Below are 16,989 nucleotides of genomic sequence, written 5' to 3' on the forward strand. Positions count from 1 at the left end.
AAAGCAAACATTTACAACGGCAACAAGGGTATTAACCTAGTGCGCATCTTGTTCGCGCAGGTCCTGGACGAGACTCGACGACTGCAGCACGAGGAACGCGTTCACCGCTTCAAAGAAGATCACCCGGATCACGGCGACCACCATGACGAGGAGATGTTCCAGTAAGTCTCGTTCTCCTCCTTCTTCTGGTTTACCAACAGAGATGTTAACGAATGGAATAGACTTAGTAATTATGTAGTGAGCGCTGACGCTATAGGTCGTTTGGTTAATGGTAGAAGGTTAGGTCAAGGTACAAACTTCAAATCGGCCGCATAGGCATATATACATACATTATCTACATGAGTTACTTTTTTATTTTTATCAATTATACACTAGTATTCTATAACATAGAATTTAACGAAATCATACGTGACGACTGACAAAGTTTCAAACACACCCTGTAATTCTAGTGGGGAGGGCAACTGCATCCCCTCTTGCCCCTCCTTTGCCCCCCCCCCCAAACGCTCATGTTTATAGATGTTTCTTTTGATGATCATCTGGTGGATTTGGTCCGCTGAACGCGTGGGGTCTTCGTGCATAGTAGTTCCTGGTTGACAGGGGATCCTGGTCTGAGTCGGGTTCTTCTAGATCAGGAGCTCTCAATCTTTTTCCCGTTACGCGCCCTGAGAATCCCCAGACCATCGACCCGTACCTCCATTAACCTGACGCAAAGTATAGAATAGTGATATATTAAGACTAATTGAATATACAGTGGTACCACAGTGGATATCAAATGATTAAAACTGTAATGATTTTATTCATCATGATACGGCGCGTACATCTATAACAGTCATTTTCTCATTCTGTAGATTTAAATGTTTAAGTAATCTTTCGCTAGTCATCTAAGTACCCCTGTAAGCCGTCACACAAAACCCAGGGTGAGAATCCCTGCACTAGTTAGGCCCTGACCCAAAAGTCGAAATGCGTCGGGCGTGGCGACTTAGAAGAAGAAGAGGAAGAAGGAAAAGAAGCAAAAAAAAAAAAAAAAAAAAAAAAAAAAAAAAAAAAAAAAAAAAAAAAAAAAAAAAAAAAAAAAAAAAAAAAAAAAAAAAAAAAAAACTTGTCCCTCTTTTTCCACTTGATCATGCAAAACCATCTCTGCAGCTTTTCCTCCTCTAAGGGCGTTATCGCACTGGGCTCTTTTCCTTCGATTGTTGAAGCAGATTTGCAGCCAGCAGCTATCGGGAAGGAATCTGATTTGCTGAGGGAAAATAAATTTCCTCCAGCATATCAAATGACATTCTATGCATTTTTGTTGAGAAAACAAAATAATTTGCCATTATTATTTTACGGTGGAAAAAGTTCTGGAGGTGAGTGGTACCGCCGATTAATCGGAGGTGGAGAAAAAATACCCCAGTGTGATAAGCCCTTAACACTGTCAGCCATCTTTGCAACAACCACTCCAACCAACACCATCTCAACGTGATTACTCTCACTTGTACGTCCCCTCTCATGCCTGTGATGCTACAGGCTGAATTAATGAATTTTTCATTATTGGGAAATTGCACACACCCTTCTTGCTATAGCACGTAGGGCAAAGGTAATGACTTTGTGTGTAGCTGGACACCACCCGGTAGATGGCACCACCTACTGAATGGGTTGGATATGGTCTGGACGAGGAAGAGGAGTTGGTGAAAATAAAGTCGCGAACTCACCCTATCAGGAGGCTAGGACAGTGCCCCTTTCCAGAGGACTTTGTAGCATGGAATTTGATTAGTCATGTCCTTGGTCCAACTCGCTGGCGGCAAATTCAAACTGCTGTCACCAGACATCCGCCGCAAGGGGCTAGGCCAGCGAGGATCCTAGGTGATTGATACAGAGTTAGAATTCCCCAAAGTGAAGTGTCAACAATATACAACTCCTTGCAGACATCTGGAGAGCGTCCATCGTGACCACGATCACCGCGATGACGACGACCACGACGACAGCCAAGAAAATGACGACAGCCAAGAAGATGCCGACAGCAATGAAGTGAAAGATAATCATGCCGATTCGCACGTAAGTAAACGAATTAGTGATGTTGATTACGAAACAAGGATTCCATTCTTTTTTTAAAAGTGACAGCAGGCATTCCCAAAGGGGCGCGTATGGCAACTTGAAAATAACAACAGTCAGCATGAGACACTTGTAATAAACACATAAGTGACTTGTTGATGACTGGTCGCTTTTAACTTCTGGTCTCCCGTTTTCTACTGTCCTACTTTGAATCTTTCCTTGACCACCTACTATGACTCTTCAGCACAATACTGTCCATCAAGGACAGAAGCGTTTGGTATCGGAGACGAAATACTAAATACTGAATTGATGGATTTCACTGTAGGAACTATTTACATGAAAGGTTTTACAATTGGATGGGGGTAGAGGCTCGTTGACACGGGGTTAGTGTAGTAGCCGCAAGTATCAGGGAATTGTAAACTACTCCTTTATTTGTCCAGTGTCAACAGAAAGTTAAGCCCCAGACACACCAAGCTTACGACCTGTTTCCGACCACCTTCGACCGAAAATCAAGCGATAGGTCGGCGACACAAAATCTGTGCAAGGAATTGAAATGGAAAAGGTTAATGTGGTTAATAAGATAAAAATCTATGTACTGGGGACTATTTAGTGTGTGTTGTAATATATCAATCTATCTACTTATCTATCTATCTATCTGTCTATCTACGTATTATCTATCTATCTATCTGTCTATCTACGTATTATCTATCTATCTATCTATTTTTCTATCTTATTACCGACTACCAGCGACTTCCAAAGACTACCTGCAACTGGCCGGAATTGAAATGGAAAAAGTTAATGTGGTTGATAAGATGAACATCCATGTACTGGGGACTATTCAGTGTGTGTTATAATCTATCTATTTATCAGTCTATCTATTTATCTATCTTATTACCGAATACCAGCTGTTTCCAAAGACTACTGCAATTGGCCGGCAACCACCTGGTCGCCGGTGGTCGGAAACAGGTCGTAAGCTTGGTGTGACTGGACCCTAAGTAAACTTGCCTCCAAACTATCATAGTGTCAGCAGTTACTTGCCGTTAGGTAAGTTAACTTGCAACTAGCACTAGCGGCTACGTGTCAACCAGGCTTAATTCACGTGTCGACTTCTTAAAAAAAAAAAAAAAAAATCAGTCAATGTAATCATCCCAAACACAATGAAGAATTCAAGGTCTTCATTTTTAACATCACTGGCTCTACTCGGAAAGTATGCTTTTTATAAGCTGTATCACACTGTTTACAGGGGAACTTTGTTTTATACCAGTGGTTCTCAGGGTCATTTGTACGTGACATTCTTCCTCTGGTTTCTTTAATTCCTTCCTCATTTTGAATTGATATTTAGTATCTTTTATCATTATACATTTGCAACAGTAATTACCTAATAAATCTATTAATCTAAATGTCATTATTAATTACAAATGAAAAAAGGAAATCCTTATTACATGGAATCACAAAGTTTCCATTTGATTAAACGTCCAGAGGAACTAGATTAGGTGCTGAAGTAATGCTTTTTTTTTTTTCTTACATCGAAATCACCCTCGTAGTTGTATACAGTATATTGGTATATAATTTAATATAGATAATCATTAATATCAGTGCACAGAGTACAACCTTCCCCGTTTTGGAGTCCCTCCTCTGAATGAAATTCCTCCCCATTTCTTCCCTTGGGAGCCAAGTGCCTCCCGTTTGTGAATTACGGTCTTACTTAGAAATGTGATTTGACTGACTGTTAATAAGCATATTATATGTCTCCCTGTAACTTACTACAACGTGCACTCGACTTTTAAACCAATATATTGTGATCCCTATTGTACTTTCTGTGAGGCAGACTCTATAGTTTGAATAATCCAAGGCACTCGAGGTGCATTTTTTTTTTTTTTTGTTACTTAGGCCGGTGTCACATTATGCGGCGGCGCCGGATGCGGACAGATTATGGGCAAGTCCAATTAGCTTAATAAAATCACCTGACGACAGCAACTAGAACTTTATATAACGACGCCATGAAAAATTGCACTGTTGAGAAGTCACCAAACGCGCAAATGCTAACCTAACCTAATCTAACCTAACCTAACCTAACGTGACCTAACTTAAACTGACGTGACCTGACCTAACCTAACCTAATCTAACCTGACCTAATATAACCTAGCCTGAACTGACCTGACCTGACCTAGCCTAACCTATCCAAATCTAACCTGACTTACCCTAAATTAACCTAACCTGACCTAACCTAACTTAACCTGTTCGCCCTGTGTTAATGGACCGCAGTGCCGAATTGAATTCCCTTTTCTCTCCCTCCCGGCCTCCAGGAAGACCTCTTCGACGCCCACGATCAGCACCACGTCCATCATCCGGAGTTCGACCGCATTCACGGTGACCTTCGGACTCACGAACTCTCCACCCGAAGAATGAAGTACCCCGGCGTGTACGCCGATTCGGGTCACGATCACCATCACTCCCATGGGGACGGCCACTCCCACTCCCACCCACACTCCCATGGGGACAGAGAACACGGACATGGACACAGAGGCGGTCATGGCCGAGGACAACACCGCGATCATACTTCGAGAGACTCTCCTCGATTAGGTGGGTTTGGTCGTGGTGGGGGCAGAGCCAGACCAAGACCTGAAGACCACGCCCACGACCATGACCACGCCCACGACCATGACCACGCCCACGCCCATGACCACGACCATGACCACGGCCACGATCACGACCACGATCACGCTCACGACGAATGGCACGACCACCACCACCAGCACCTCTACCACGACGACTACCACCCGGAGAACCTGCTTGACGACGAGACGCTTCTGAAGGCCTTCTGCGTCATGAGACCCAACATAGAGTACAAAGGCTCCAAAGTCGAGGGAATCATCATTATCACTCAGCGCATCACGCAAAAGGTGAGTGTTACCTGCGAGGGGTGGTGGTGGTGGTGGGGGGGGTTCTTTTTCCACAGAGTGTGACCCCCACAATCTATATCAGATCCTCACCAGCCACCCGACCCCCGAACGGCTCATGGGCGTTGGGGTAAGGGGGCTTGGTCAACAGGGTGAAGGAACTTGTTCAGAGAAAGTGGTGGGTGGCAGCAAGGGCGGGGAAAGGGGGAAAAAAGAAAATAGGAATCCGCGACTCCATCATCATAAAAAATAAATAAATAAATAAATAGATAAATAAATAAATCAAAAGGCAGTGGCATGGAGAGGAGAAGAAACGTATTTTTTCCAGCTTCTCGGCATGATGACACTTAATAGAGATTCTATTCTAGATAATGCCAAACTATTTGGTTCAGTTCAGGGGACGTTGGCTGCCGTAGCAGAACGGGTCTTCTGTGGGCAAACTTAACCCATTAAACTCTGATGACAAAATTCTTGTCATTTGGTCAAATAAAACACCAAAATGTTTGATCAAACACCAGAAAAATATGACGTCAGTAGTCCTCGCTTCACTCACAAGCGAAGCGAGGACTACTGACGTCATATTTTTCTGGTGTTTGATCAAACATTTTGGTGTTTTATGATTTTTTGTTTTATTTGACCAAATGACAAGGAATCTTGTCATCGGAGTTTAATGGGTTAAGTTACCCTTGCCGTCCAAGTTAATTTCAGTTTATCATGGAGCCATGTAGAGAGTTCATTCCCGTTAACCCCAGACGATTTTATATGTTTATTTTGTTTGTCCACTTTCTTATTTATTTATCCACTTATCTGTTTATCTGTTTATTCATTTGATTATTTATTCATCTATTTATTTATTTATTTATTTATTTATTCATTTACTTTTCTATATTTAGTTATCTATTTATCTATCGATTTATTATCTATTCGTTCATTTATTTACTTACTTATCTTTTTATTAATTCATCTGTTTACTTATTTAACTCATTATCTTTTGACTTATTCACTTATTTATATATTTATCTAATTTGTTTATTCATTTATCTTTCTCTTGCACTCATTTTTCCATCTGTTTCAGGGTGAGGACAAGGCGCCCGTTTTCTTCGACATGCACCTCGAAGGATTCAATGTCTCTAACCACGGGGTAAGTGTCTGCTTAACGTCACGTGACGGCACACTAAGCTTTTCTCCCTTGCATGCTACTTGCTTTGCTACTTCGTTTGAGTAGAAACGACCTCAGTTACGATCGTTTTGTTTTTCAAATTTCCAAATGTTGATCTAAGAAAAGTTAAACCTAGAATACGAATGTTAGACACATTATTGAGGCGTTCTCACGGAGGTATAGATTATTGTAACCGAAGTCGTTTCTACCTAAAGCAGCAAAAGCAAGTAGCAGGGTAGCCTAGTGTCCCGCTCCTTTACGCTCTCAGGAAAAACGAAGAGTGCATGGTGATCTAATAGAGGTATTCAGGTGGATCAAAGGCTTTAACAAGGGTGATGTGGGCAAGGTCATCAAATTAAGACAGCAAGGCAGGACTTGTAGTAATAGGTTTAAATTGAACAATTTTAGGTTTAAGGAAGAAATAGGCAAGAACTGGTTTACCAACAGAGGGGTTAAGGAATGGAATAGACATAGTAACTATTGTTAGCGAATATTCTTCAAGAGATGAACTTGAATACCTTCGTTCAATATCTTTTATTACTAGCCTGCAGAAGTAGAAATTTGGTTTTATAAACTGTATTTAGGTATTTTATGGTATTTATATTTTATGGTATTTTACATTATAGTTTTTATTGGTTTTATAAAATATTTTATGTATTTTATGGTAATTCCAATAGTTTTATTTACATCTCATAACTGTGTTTTGAAATTACTGCGCTCAAATGTCGGCGCTCAAATATTACTGCGCTCAAAAGTCGGCTCACGAGTAACTATATAGTGAGTAGTGAAACTATTGGTTGTTTTAAAAGAAGATTAGTTAACTTTATGAATAGGGATGACAGGTGGTATGGGACATGGAACTGCCTAGTGGAGGCATTGTGGTCTCTTGTAGTCTCCTCCAGTCTTATGATTTTATGTTCTTTTCATTTCACGCTTTGTGCACTTGTGTCCTCCATTTACCGTCAGACAGAATGTGCACTTCAAATTGCGTTGTCGTTTTGGTGGCGACGAAACCAAGATACCATTTCTTTCTTCTCTTTATCTCAAATTTTTGGTTTGTTTGCTCTTAATTTTCCAAGTTTTCCTTCATAGTTCAACTCAGACTGTAATTTACTTATTATGGGTTTTTTTAAATGTTCCATTTTCTTCTTAGTTCACATCAAAATGTATTTAATTTATTTTTATTTGTTCTGATCTTTTTTTCTTCTCTGTTTATATTTGATTGTATTTTTTTAATGTTTTACTTCTTACTTCATCCTAAACTATGATTTGTTTGTTTTGAGTTTTCTATGTTTTTTTCTTTTTTGTTTTTTTAGTACATCTGGAACTGTAATTTGTGTATTTTGAAGTTTCTGAGTATTAGCCCCTGTTCACACTAACGGATTGAACCGCGCGAAAACCGCAGCGGTACTACATAGTCATGGAAAAAACTGCGCGGTTGTGTGTGAACGCCTCCATTGACTTACATTGTAATTGAACCGCCGCGGTTTAAACCGCTAGTATGAACAAGGCCTTATGGGGGCAGTTCACCCCACCAGTGGCTGTAGGGACAGTTTTCAACTGGGGGCGAAAACTGACGGGGAAACCGACCAACTGCCTCAACAAAACTGAGAAACCGGATATATTGTCCGACTACTCCAACTTCGAGCCTCACTCAACCACCGAGAAAGAGAGAAAGAGAGAGAGAGAGAGAGAGAGAGGGGAGAGGCTTTTGTATGTGTGTATGTGTATGTATGTTTGTGTATGGGTTTGCTTGCGTGGGAAGTTGCAAGTGAATGTGTGTGTGTGCGCGCGCGTGTGTGTGTGTGCATGTGTGTGTGTAAGTGCGCGCGCGTTTGTGTGTATGTGTGTGCGTGCGTGTGTGTGTGTGTGTGTGTGTGTGTGGGCGTGTATGTGTGTGTATGTGCATGTTTGTGTGTGTGTGTATGCGTGCGTGTATGTGTGTGTATGTATATGTTTGTGTGAGTGTGTGTGTGTGTGTGTGTATGCATGCATGCATGTATGTGCATGTGTATGCGTATGTGTGCGCGCGTGCGTGCATTCGTACGTCTTTCGAACGCTTTTGTTTCTCTTAATACTCAAGCCGGCATTGTGTTCTGCCAAGACTTCTATGAGAACTGCACAGTCTTGAGATCGTGGTTGCGGTGGGAGAGGTTCTCCTTTTCCTCCTGCCCCGTTCGTCCTCGAACGTGAATTGGACAAATTTAGGTTTAAGATAGAAATAGGCAAGAGCTAGTGTACTAAAAGACTGGTTAACGAATGAAATAGTAACCATGTAGTGAGCGCTGAAATTACTGTTTGTTTAGAGAGAAGATGAGATAGCTTTATGGATGGGAACGAAAGGTGGTAAGGGACATGGATCTGCCTAGTGTAGGCATTATGGCCTCTTGCAGCCTTCTCCATTCTCATATTCTTATGTTCTTATGAACCATGTAGTGAGCGCTGAAACAATAGGTTGTTTTAAAAGAAGATAACTTTATGGATAGGAATGGCAGGAAGAAATGGACATGGGAATGCCTAGTGTATGCCTTATGGTCTCTTGCGATCTCCTCCATTTTTATGTTCTTATATTCCTATTGGTTCTTTTAAGAGAAGGTTAGGTGGCTATATGGAGAGGGATGGCGGGTGGTATGGGACATGAAACTGCCTAATGTAAAACATATGTTCCCTTGCAGTCTCCTCCATTCTTATGTTCTCATGTTCCTTACCGGGACTTCATTAAATTCGAACTCCCTCTTCTTCTTTTCCTTCTGCTCCTGCCGGCGCAGTCGCACCATGATGGAGGCCATATGCATGGCTTCCACCTTCATGAGAAACCAGCCAAGGACGAGTGCAGCGCAGCCAAGGGCCACTACAACCCTGAGGGTGTAACCCATAGCGCGCCCTTCACCGATATGAAGTGAGTGCTTTGTCACCTGTTCTCTGACTGTCCAGTGTTGCAAATATCACTCCTTGACTTAGGACATTTAGTAAAATTCTAGAATCACGCAAGGACGGATGTCTAACATGAAACTTACATTGTCCAATAGCTCCTAACCTAACCTAACCAAACCAAACCCAACCTAATCCAGCACAACCCAACTCAACCCAACCTATGCTAACTTATTATAATATGGCCATTCCATAGGGAAAAAAAAATAGATCTTTCAAATGTAAAAGAGAAAAAAGTGAGAAATGTGTTTGCGTGACACTGGATATTCTCACACCTACACAAGTGTGTGTGTGTGTGTGTGTGTGTGTGTGTGTGTGTGTGTGTGTGTGTGTGTGATTCATCATTGTCTTGGATCACGTGTTGGACTCGTGATCGACAGCTATTTCCCTCCCGGAAGAGAGCTCAGAGCTCATATATGACCGAATCTATGGGTAATGCTGTGACCTTACACGTGCACACCTCCAACTCCCCTCCCACGAGAGTTGGAGTAACGACTCGCATTGCAGCAATACTGAAATTATTTCAGCCCTGGTCGGGATTCTAACTAGGACCGCTGTAGCAGCGGTTGCGAACGCTACCACTGTGCCACGAGTCGTGTGTGTGCGTGTGTGTGTGTCTGTGTGTGTGTGTGTGTGTGCGTGTGTGTACATGTTCACGTACCGTACACATCAAAAGTGATTAGAAAATAAATGTTAATGATTAAGCATATTTTTTTTCTTCAATATTTATCTATTTATTATTCATTTCTTTCTTTGTTTATTAATTTATTTACTTGTTTATTTGCTAATTAATTGACTAATTATTAATTGATCTATTAACCTATTTATTCTGTTTATTCATTCATTTATATATCAATCTATTTCATTCATTAATTCATTTATGTATTAATTTATTTATTCATTAAATATTTTACTCATCTATTTATCTATTTACTTATCTATCTATCTATCTATTTATTTATTCTTTTGCTTATCTATCTACCGATCTATCTTCCTATTTATCTATCTTCCAACCAATCTATTTATTTATTCTTTTGTTTATCTATTTATCGATCTCTCTTCGTATCTATCTGTCTATCTGTTTGTTTATTTATTATTTTGTTGATTTACTCCACCCAGACACGTTGGTGATTTGGGTAACATCGCGTGTGACAGCAAGGGCACGCTGGAGGGCTACGTCATCAGTTACAACCACCTCAGCCTCGAGGGACCTGAGAACATCGTCGGACGCTCCATTGTGGTATGTGATCCTCAGGAATTGGTATTCAATCCGATGTGTTAGAATTCACGAGTTCTCAAGTTTTTTTTTCACTCTATTCCCGTCTTTCACGGATTCTCAACGTTCTTGTGTCTCCCCTTCATTTGACTCCCAAATTCCGCTTCGGAAAAAAATTATGTATATATATATATATATATTTATATGTATTTATATATATATATATATATAAATATATATATATATATATATATATATATATACATATATATATATAATATATAAATATATATATATATTATATTCATTATAAGAAATGATTAAATAAATAGATAAGAATAAAGAAGCAAGTAAGTCAATATATGAAAGCAAAATAATAGTAATAATGATAATAAACTGTTGATGAAGAGAAACCCATTGCTTTATTATAAAGTTGACAATCATAAATATCTTCTATTTCATCTGCCAGAACAGAGTGATGGATTCTTTTTTAGATTTCTCACATTATATAGAAATGTATAATCTGCAGCAGGAGGCCATGCCCCTCCCACTAAAATCTTGTCATCACTTCCTTCTGGGTCATGCAGCGGCGGCGTCAGGAATTTTTAGTTGGGGAGGCTAAGGGGGGGGGGGGCTGAGCAAATTTTGGGGGGGGCTAATAGTAATATGATAATACACATATATCATCCTCATTTCAGAAGGGGAGGGGGTTAATGGTTGGGCTAGCACTGATGGCTGACAAATCTTTAGCCCTGGCAATTAAAAATTCTACTTAATAAAATTATTTCAATGAGTGTTTTATATTTTCAATTTGCTCATTTCAGTTGGGGGGCTAATGGGGGGGCTGGCCACTTTTTTGGGGAGGCTAAAGCCCCCCCAAGCCCACCTCTGGCGCTGCCACTAGGGTCATGTTCCCCAGGTCGGGAATCACTTTGTTAGATGGCCCATATTTCTCATTCTATGCTTAAAATGGTAATCTGAAGATTACATTTGCATTCCAATGTGAACACTTTGGATCAACTGTAGAATTTCTCCCCCCTCCACTGATCAACTGTAGATCTATCTCTACCTCATCTACACTCAATTGTAGAATCCCCTCCTGACGCTGATCATCTGAAAACCTCTTCCCCAACTAACATAGGTTAGGTTAAGCTAGGTTAGGTTAGTTAGGTTATGTATCACAAGCCATGATCAATTTTATAATGTTTACCCCAGCAACATTCAATTATTCAATCTCCACTCCAGGCAGGTCTGTATGTGTGGGTGGGTAGGTGGGGGGATTTTCAATTGACCCAACACTTTATTGTGGCTGTGGTGTATTCATTCCTATAATTTTGTAGTTTCATTGTAGTAGTTAATTGTTTCTTGGATGCTGAAATATAAACACGAGAGCCTCATAAAACACAAAACGCATACCTAATGATTTCCATTGTCAAGAATTATATTTCTCCCAAAGAGTAGAATTGTAAGTTCTAAACTTTCAGTAATTATCTTTGATGGAGCTACTGTAAAAGCGAGTTCAATGCTGCTTGCAAGTGTTCATTCTTGTATGCAGTATCAAAGACACCATGACATGGGATGACACATCCACGGTGTAGTTGCTTTCATAATTAAAGCGCTCCATGCCAGACAGGCGAAGACGCCAAAACCATGTTTTGAGTTAACACTGTCCAAAGTTTGACCAAAAGAGGCGCTCAAAGAAAATGTGTTTTTGGAGCGCTGGCGTATTCGCCTGTCTGGCACGGAGTGCCTCATATCACGTGTTCGACTTATCTACACACCGGGTGACGCCACGGCAGCTCTAAAAGCGCTTATCGAATGTAGATCGTTATTAACGTAGAACTTAGATGTTATTTCTATTCATTAGTATTACTGATGAAATATTCAAAGTATGCATCACAAATGCAGGAAGAATATTTGCATGAATATTTCCTTCAGTGATGTCTTCAGATTCACTGGCACAGATTCACTGGCACCCTGGTGTAAATATAAGTTTAAAACTATGACAAGTCACTATCAATCCAAGATGGCCGACCGGGTGAGAGAGTTGACGTTTGCAACGGAGGTCGGGGTGATGGCGATTTGAATCCTGCTACAGGCGAGTTGGACCAATGACATGAATCATTATATTCCACTCTACAAAGTCCTCTGAAAGGGGCACCTTCATAGTTCGTGACGTTAAACCGAAGTCCCCCCTCCCCTTCCCCTATCCCCTTTCAGTAAAGAAACCTTTATCAAGAGCTAAAACATTCTTATTTGTACTTCCGTTCAGATTCACGAGGGTCGCGACGATCTTGGCACAGGAGGAGATGCAGGAAGTTTGAAGACTGGAAACGCTGGAGGTCGACTGGCTTGCTGCACCATAGACACCCATCCGCCACCCGGCTTCTACACTCGTTTTCGTCTGAAAGGATGAACACTTCGTGCACCAACGTATTCACGTCTTATTGACCGCATCTCTCCTCTCAGACTTGCTGATAGAAATGTTATAGACATAGGCACAGATGTTTATGGTCAGAGTAGACACCATGTGAGGATGGAACCTTTATCAAATGTACAACGTTTCACTTGTTGAAGCTCTTTCAAGCGAAAACAGGTACGTTTAGTAGAGGTTCCATCCTTACATGGTGTCTACTCTGACCATTTTGTTGACAGTTGCCATTTTAAATTACAGACATTTATGGTACGTTTTGTTCCCATCCGTTTTGTTTTCTTTTTATTTTCCTTGCACCTCACGTCAGCTCCAAGTGATGTAGCTAGAGGGTCTTTTTTTTTTTTTAACTTGTTTTTGTTTCATTGTTGAGTGATGTCCGTGGCCGCTGATCTGCGATGGGTTTCTGCTTGGCCTCCATGCTTTTGTTATTGCTCGTTTTTGGCGGAATGTCAACAAGTCATTTTCAGTTGATTCGCATAAACAGTGAACTTCTTCCTTGCCGAAAGGATGACACTGAGACAAAACAATTCCGGTACGAAAGGTGCTCATCAACAGCTTTAACCTAAACAACAGCAGGTCGTTTCTTCACTTCGGAAAGAAAACAAACGATATGACGTCATCAGAAGACTTCCACTGGTAACATACGAACACAAGAATGGAGGAGACTGCAAGAGATCATAAGGCCTACGCTAGGCAGTTCCAAGTTCGTTATTACATATCATCCCCATCCATAATGTTATCTAATCTTTTCTTAAGACAACAAATAGTCTCAGTGCTCAATACATAGCTACTAAGTATATTCCATTCGATAACTAGTTTATTGGTAAATTAGTTCTTGTCTATTTCCTTCTTAAACCTAGATTTCTCCAATTTATACCCATTACTACGAATCCTGTTCTGCTGTCTTAGTATGATGGCTTTCACGCCTCCTCATGACATATTGTTATTTTTCTTTCCAAAGGGAACACACCTGTTGCGCTAGCCACTCGCGAAATTGGGTTCCATTCACCAAATGCAGTGTTCATGTATCATACTTTTTCAGAGGTTGCGTAGTTTGTAGTCTCCACACCGAAGCTTATTTGTCTAGTTGATATTTTGGATTTATTCAGCTCTTAGGATGTTATCCGTTGAGGAAAGTTGTGTAGGACATGAGCTGTTTGTTTACAAACATTGATGTTGCTGCTCATTTGTGCAACCACAAGCGTTTGTAGTTGTGTGTACTGTACAGACTGGAACACATTCAAAGTGTTCATAAAACAAAAACCCTGATAATGGAACTCATAGAAACATTTATCTCCTGTTAAGTTTGTAGTTTTTTTTTTTACATTTCTCTTCATAATGTAGATAGTTTGAAAAGATCGGGTGCACAAAAAAAAAAAATGGAATAAAAAAAATACAACATTGATGTAGAAAGATGAATTAGGAAGAAAGACTACTCCTATAACAAGAGAAAAAACTGAGCACTAAGAGTGTATAGAATAGAGAAAATCACAGGGTAGCTTTCGGAAAATAAGTGAGTCCATTTGTCATAATTTGGGATCAGTTTGCTGTAATCGATGATTTGTTGTTCTTCGTTACATTCCCGTTCATTCCCTTGGCTTTTGCATCTCCGAAAACGTTTAATTCAGTGAGCACTTTGCAGGTAACTTCCTACGTCACAGGTCAGGATGACCAAAGTTCTTTTTACAAATAAATGAGAAACTAATGTTGTGTTTCCTTTTCCTAAATGGCGTACAGATGTGGAGTTTGTTTTGCGTGGTTCGTCAGCTTGATGGAAACTGTCGCTAATTCTGCTCCAGATGCCAGTGCTCTCCAGCTGATTTGCTGCTGTGTGCGGTTAACGTTCATCATTATGGATCATTATAATGTTTCTTTCTCTCAAATAGATAAATAAACAAATAAATAGATAAATAAATAAATGAATAAGTAAACCTTGGAGCAGTTATTGATGAAATTTTCGTGACAATCGGGCTTCTATACTATTTACAAGTTCTGATGTTTTTGTAGATAGGCTATATCAAAATTCACTTTGGAAATGAGTTAGTAGTTGTAAATATCACATCTGGTCAACTAACATTTGTATAATTTTAAGAGCGGCTTGCGACACAATTCAATCCTTTTTCCATTTTCCAAAATGCTGAAACTTTACAGAAAAAGATAAAAGCTCCTGAGTAAGTGGTGACAAAAGTTATATGGAACCGAGCGCACGGAGACCGCAAAACTGTATATTAAACGAAGACATCTGGCGTTGGTCTGTATCTCAGGCAAAGCTAATGAGGCCTTCCATTCTGTGCACAAAAGCAGCAAGAATATTTGTAATGAATGGCGTCGGTTTCGATCCCCGCGTCGAGGCTTCTTCGCACGAGTAAAAGATATTGGTGGGAACATAAGAACATAAGGGTGGAGGAGACTGCAAGAGACCATAAGGCCTACACTAGGCAGTTCCATGTTCTTTGCCACCTGTCATCCCTATCCATAAAGTTATCTAATCTTCTCTTGAAACAACCTATTGTTTCAGCGCTTACTATATTGTTACTAAGTCTATCCCATTCCTTAAACACAGTTGGTAAACCAGTTCTTGCCTATTTTCTTCTTAAACCTAAATTTGAAGGCAGTAAGCAAGAACTAGGACAAATGTGTATAGATAATTTTGTGTTGATATTGAAATAATTTAGAAGAGTTGGAATGACTGGAGACAGGTGGAATTTCACCAACAATGAGACAAGTCATTCGTTCATCGTTGTCTTTCTACAGTCAATTACCTAAGGTCAATTACCTTAGGTCAATAACCTAAGCCATAGATCCAAGAAACGGACGAATAGAAACAAAATCTATAAGGACTCTATAAAACTGGTACTCGTGTGTGGGTGCAGGTGTACATATATAAAGTACTGATGCGTGTGTTCCTATATAAACTTTAATGAAATTTAAATGAATGTGTCTTTAAAGTCAACCTCGCCTCTTTTCGCACCAAGACGAGCAGCAACTGGGGCGTCTGTGTTTTGCCCGGAATGGTCCGGGGGGTTCGAAACAATGCCACCGAAACCCGAGCTTTGTCTCCTTTCATCAAGGTTTGATGAGTTGCTCGCGGCGCGTGCGGCCCGAACCACGGCTTCGACTTCTTTACATTGGCGGTGGATGTCGGCGGGTGGCGGGGGGAGCAGCTTTTCAACCGAGCTCCGTAGGATCTTCGCCGCAATCTATCAGCAGTGCTGTCCCCGTATCACGCAAGCACATTTTTTTTCTCTCTCTTATTTTTATTTCAAAGATCAATTTTTTCTATGGAATGGTTACGTTAGGTTAAGTTCGGTTGGGTTAGGAGCTTTTGGACAACGTAAGTTTCCGTGCTTGCGTGAATCCGTAATTTTACGCTATCAGTTGCTCTCACGTGGGAGAAAGTAGGTGTACATATAAAACATGCTTAACTTGGAGCGCAAATGAATGCATGGTACAAAAACAAAAACATATGTGCGTTCGAGTGTAAACAAAAACGCTCCCGGAGAATGACAGCTAAAAAGGAGAAAAGAAAGGAAGAAAAATGGACGCTGTGAATTTCAGCAGCCACAGAGTGCCCATGTAAAATAAGCTAGAATCATCATCCCACTCCCACGAAGTGGTAAGTGAGAAACATCTGGTAGGGGAGGCCCTGTCAATTGCGTCAACTCGCTGGTGTTTTTTTTTTTTTTTTTTTTTTTATCCAGATGTTTGGTGTGCCTCCCCTTCTGGCCAGGGCTGTTGAGAACCAACACACGAAGCACGCAGCTGGTCCCGGGAATCGAACTTATGACAACCTCATTAATTTAACTAGGTATACAGAAGTATTTGGACGGGCTGATGAGGGCGACGGGAAAACAACTCAAACCAGCACAGATGTTACAAGTAACTAGGGACCGTGAACGGTGGCGCTCCATGGTTGCCGAAGTCCAAGAGAATATGGCACGACGGTAAGGTAAGGTAAATACACTGATCTATCGCGCGACCCCAGCTATTAACTTAGAGCAGCAACCCCAGCTTGTAAATATAAATCGCCCCAGGTTAAGTTAGGTTACATTAGGTTTAGTTAGGATATGTTAGGTTAGGCTAGGTTAGCTAAGTTCAGAATGAGCTTGTTAAAATGAGCCACCCTAAATATTAGCTTAGAAAGACAAACAACCCTCAGGTACTTAGAGGTCGCGGATCTTTACAACGTCCCGAAAGAGTAAAGAAAAATGAATGGGACAGGAAACAGTCTCGACCTACCCTTTGGCATCCATGGTCAATTTCATGCTACTCATTTTGGTTGACGCCAGGTGAATTCATTCAAACGAGAAGAAAA

The 16,989-nt window shown here is 40.6% G+C and overlaps 1 protein-coding gene across 1 annotated transcript in view; it reads left to right on the top strand.

Moving 5' to 3' along the window:
* The window catches only part of LOC143036524 (uncharacterized), a 36,830-nt gene extending 22,451 nt beyond the window's left edge, over positions 1–14,379 (top strand). Inside the window, exons 4-10 of the mRNA XM_076203988.1 lie at positions 61–161; positions 1,908–2,037; positions 4,341–4,937; positions 6,010–6,075; positions 8,862–8,992; positions 10,144–10,264; positions 12,513–14,379. Coding sequence (XP_076060103.1) covers positions 61–161; positions 1,908–2,037; positions 4,341–4,937; positions 6,010–6,075; positions 8,862–8,992; positions 10,144–10,264; positions 12,513–12,656 — 1,290 coding nt within the window. The 3' untranslated portion in view covers positions 12,657–14,379. The remainder of the gene's footprint in view (positions 1–60; positions 162–1,907; positions 2,038–4,340; positions 4,938–6,009; positions 6,076–8,861; positions 8,993–10,143; positions 10,265–12,512) is intronic.
* Positions 14,380–16,989: the final 2,610 nt, after the last annotated feature.

Source organism: Oratosquilla oratoria, chromosome 20 (assembly GCF_046742065.1).
Source record: "Oratosquilla oratoria isolate Oo_2021 chromosome 20, ASM4674206v1, whole genome shotgun sequence".
Classification (NCBI taxonomy): Eukaryota; Metazoa; Arthropoda; class Malacostraca; order Stomatopoda; family Squillidae; genus Oratosquilla; species Oratosquilla oratoria.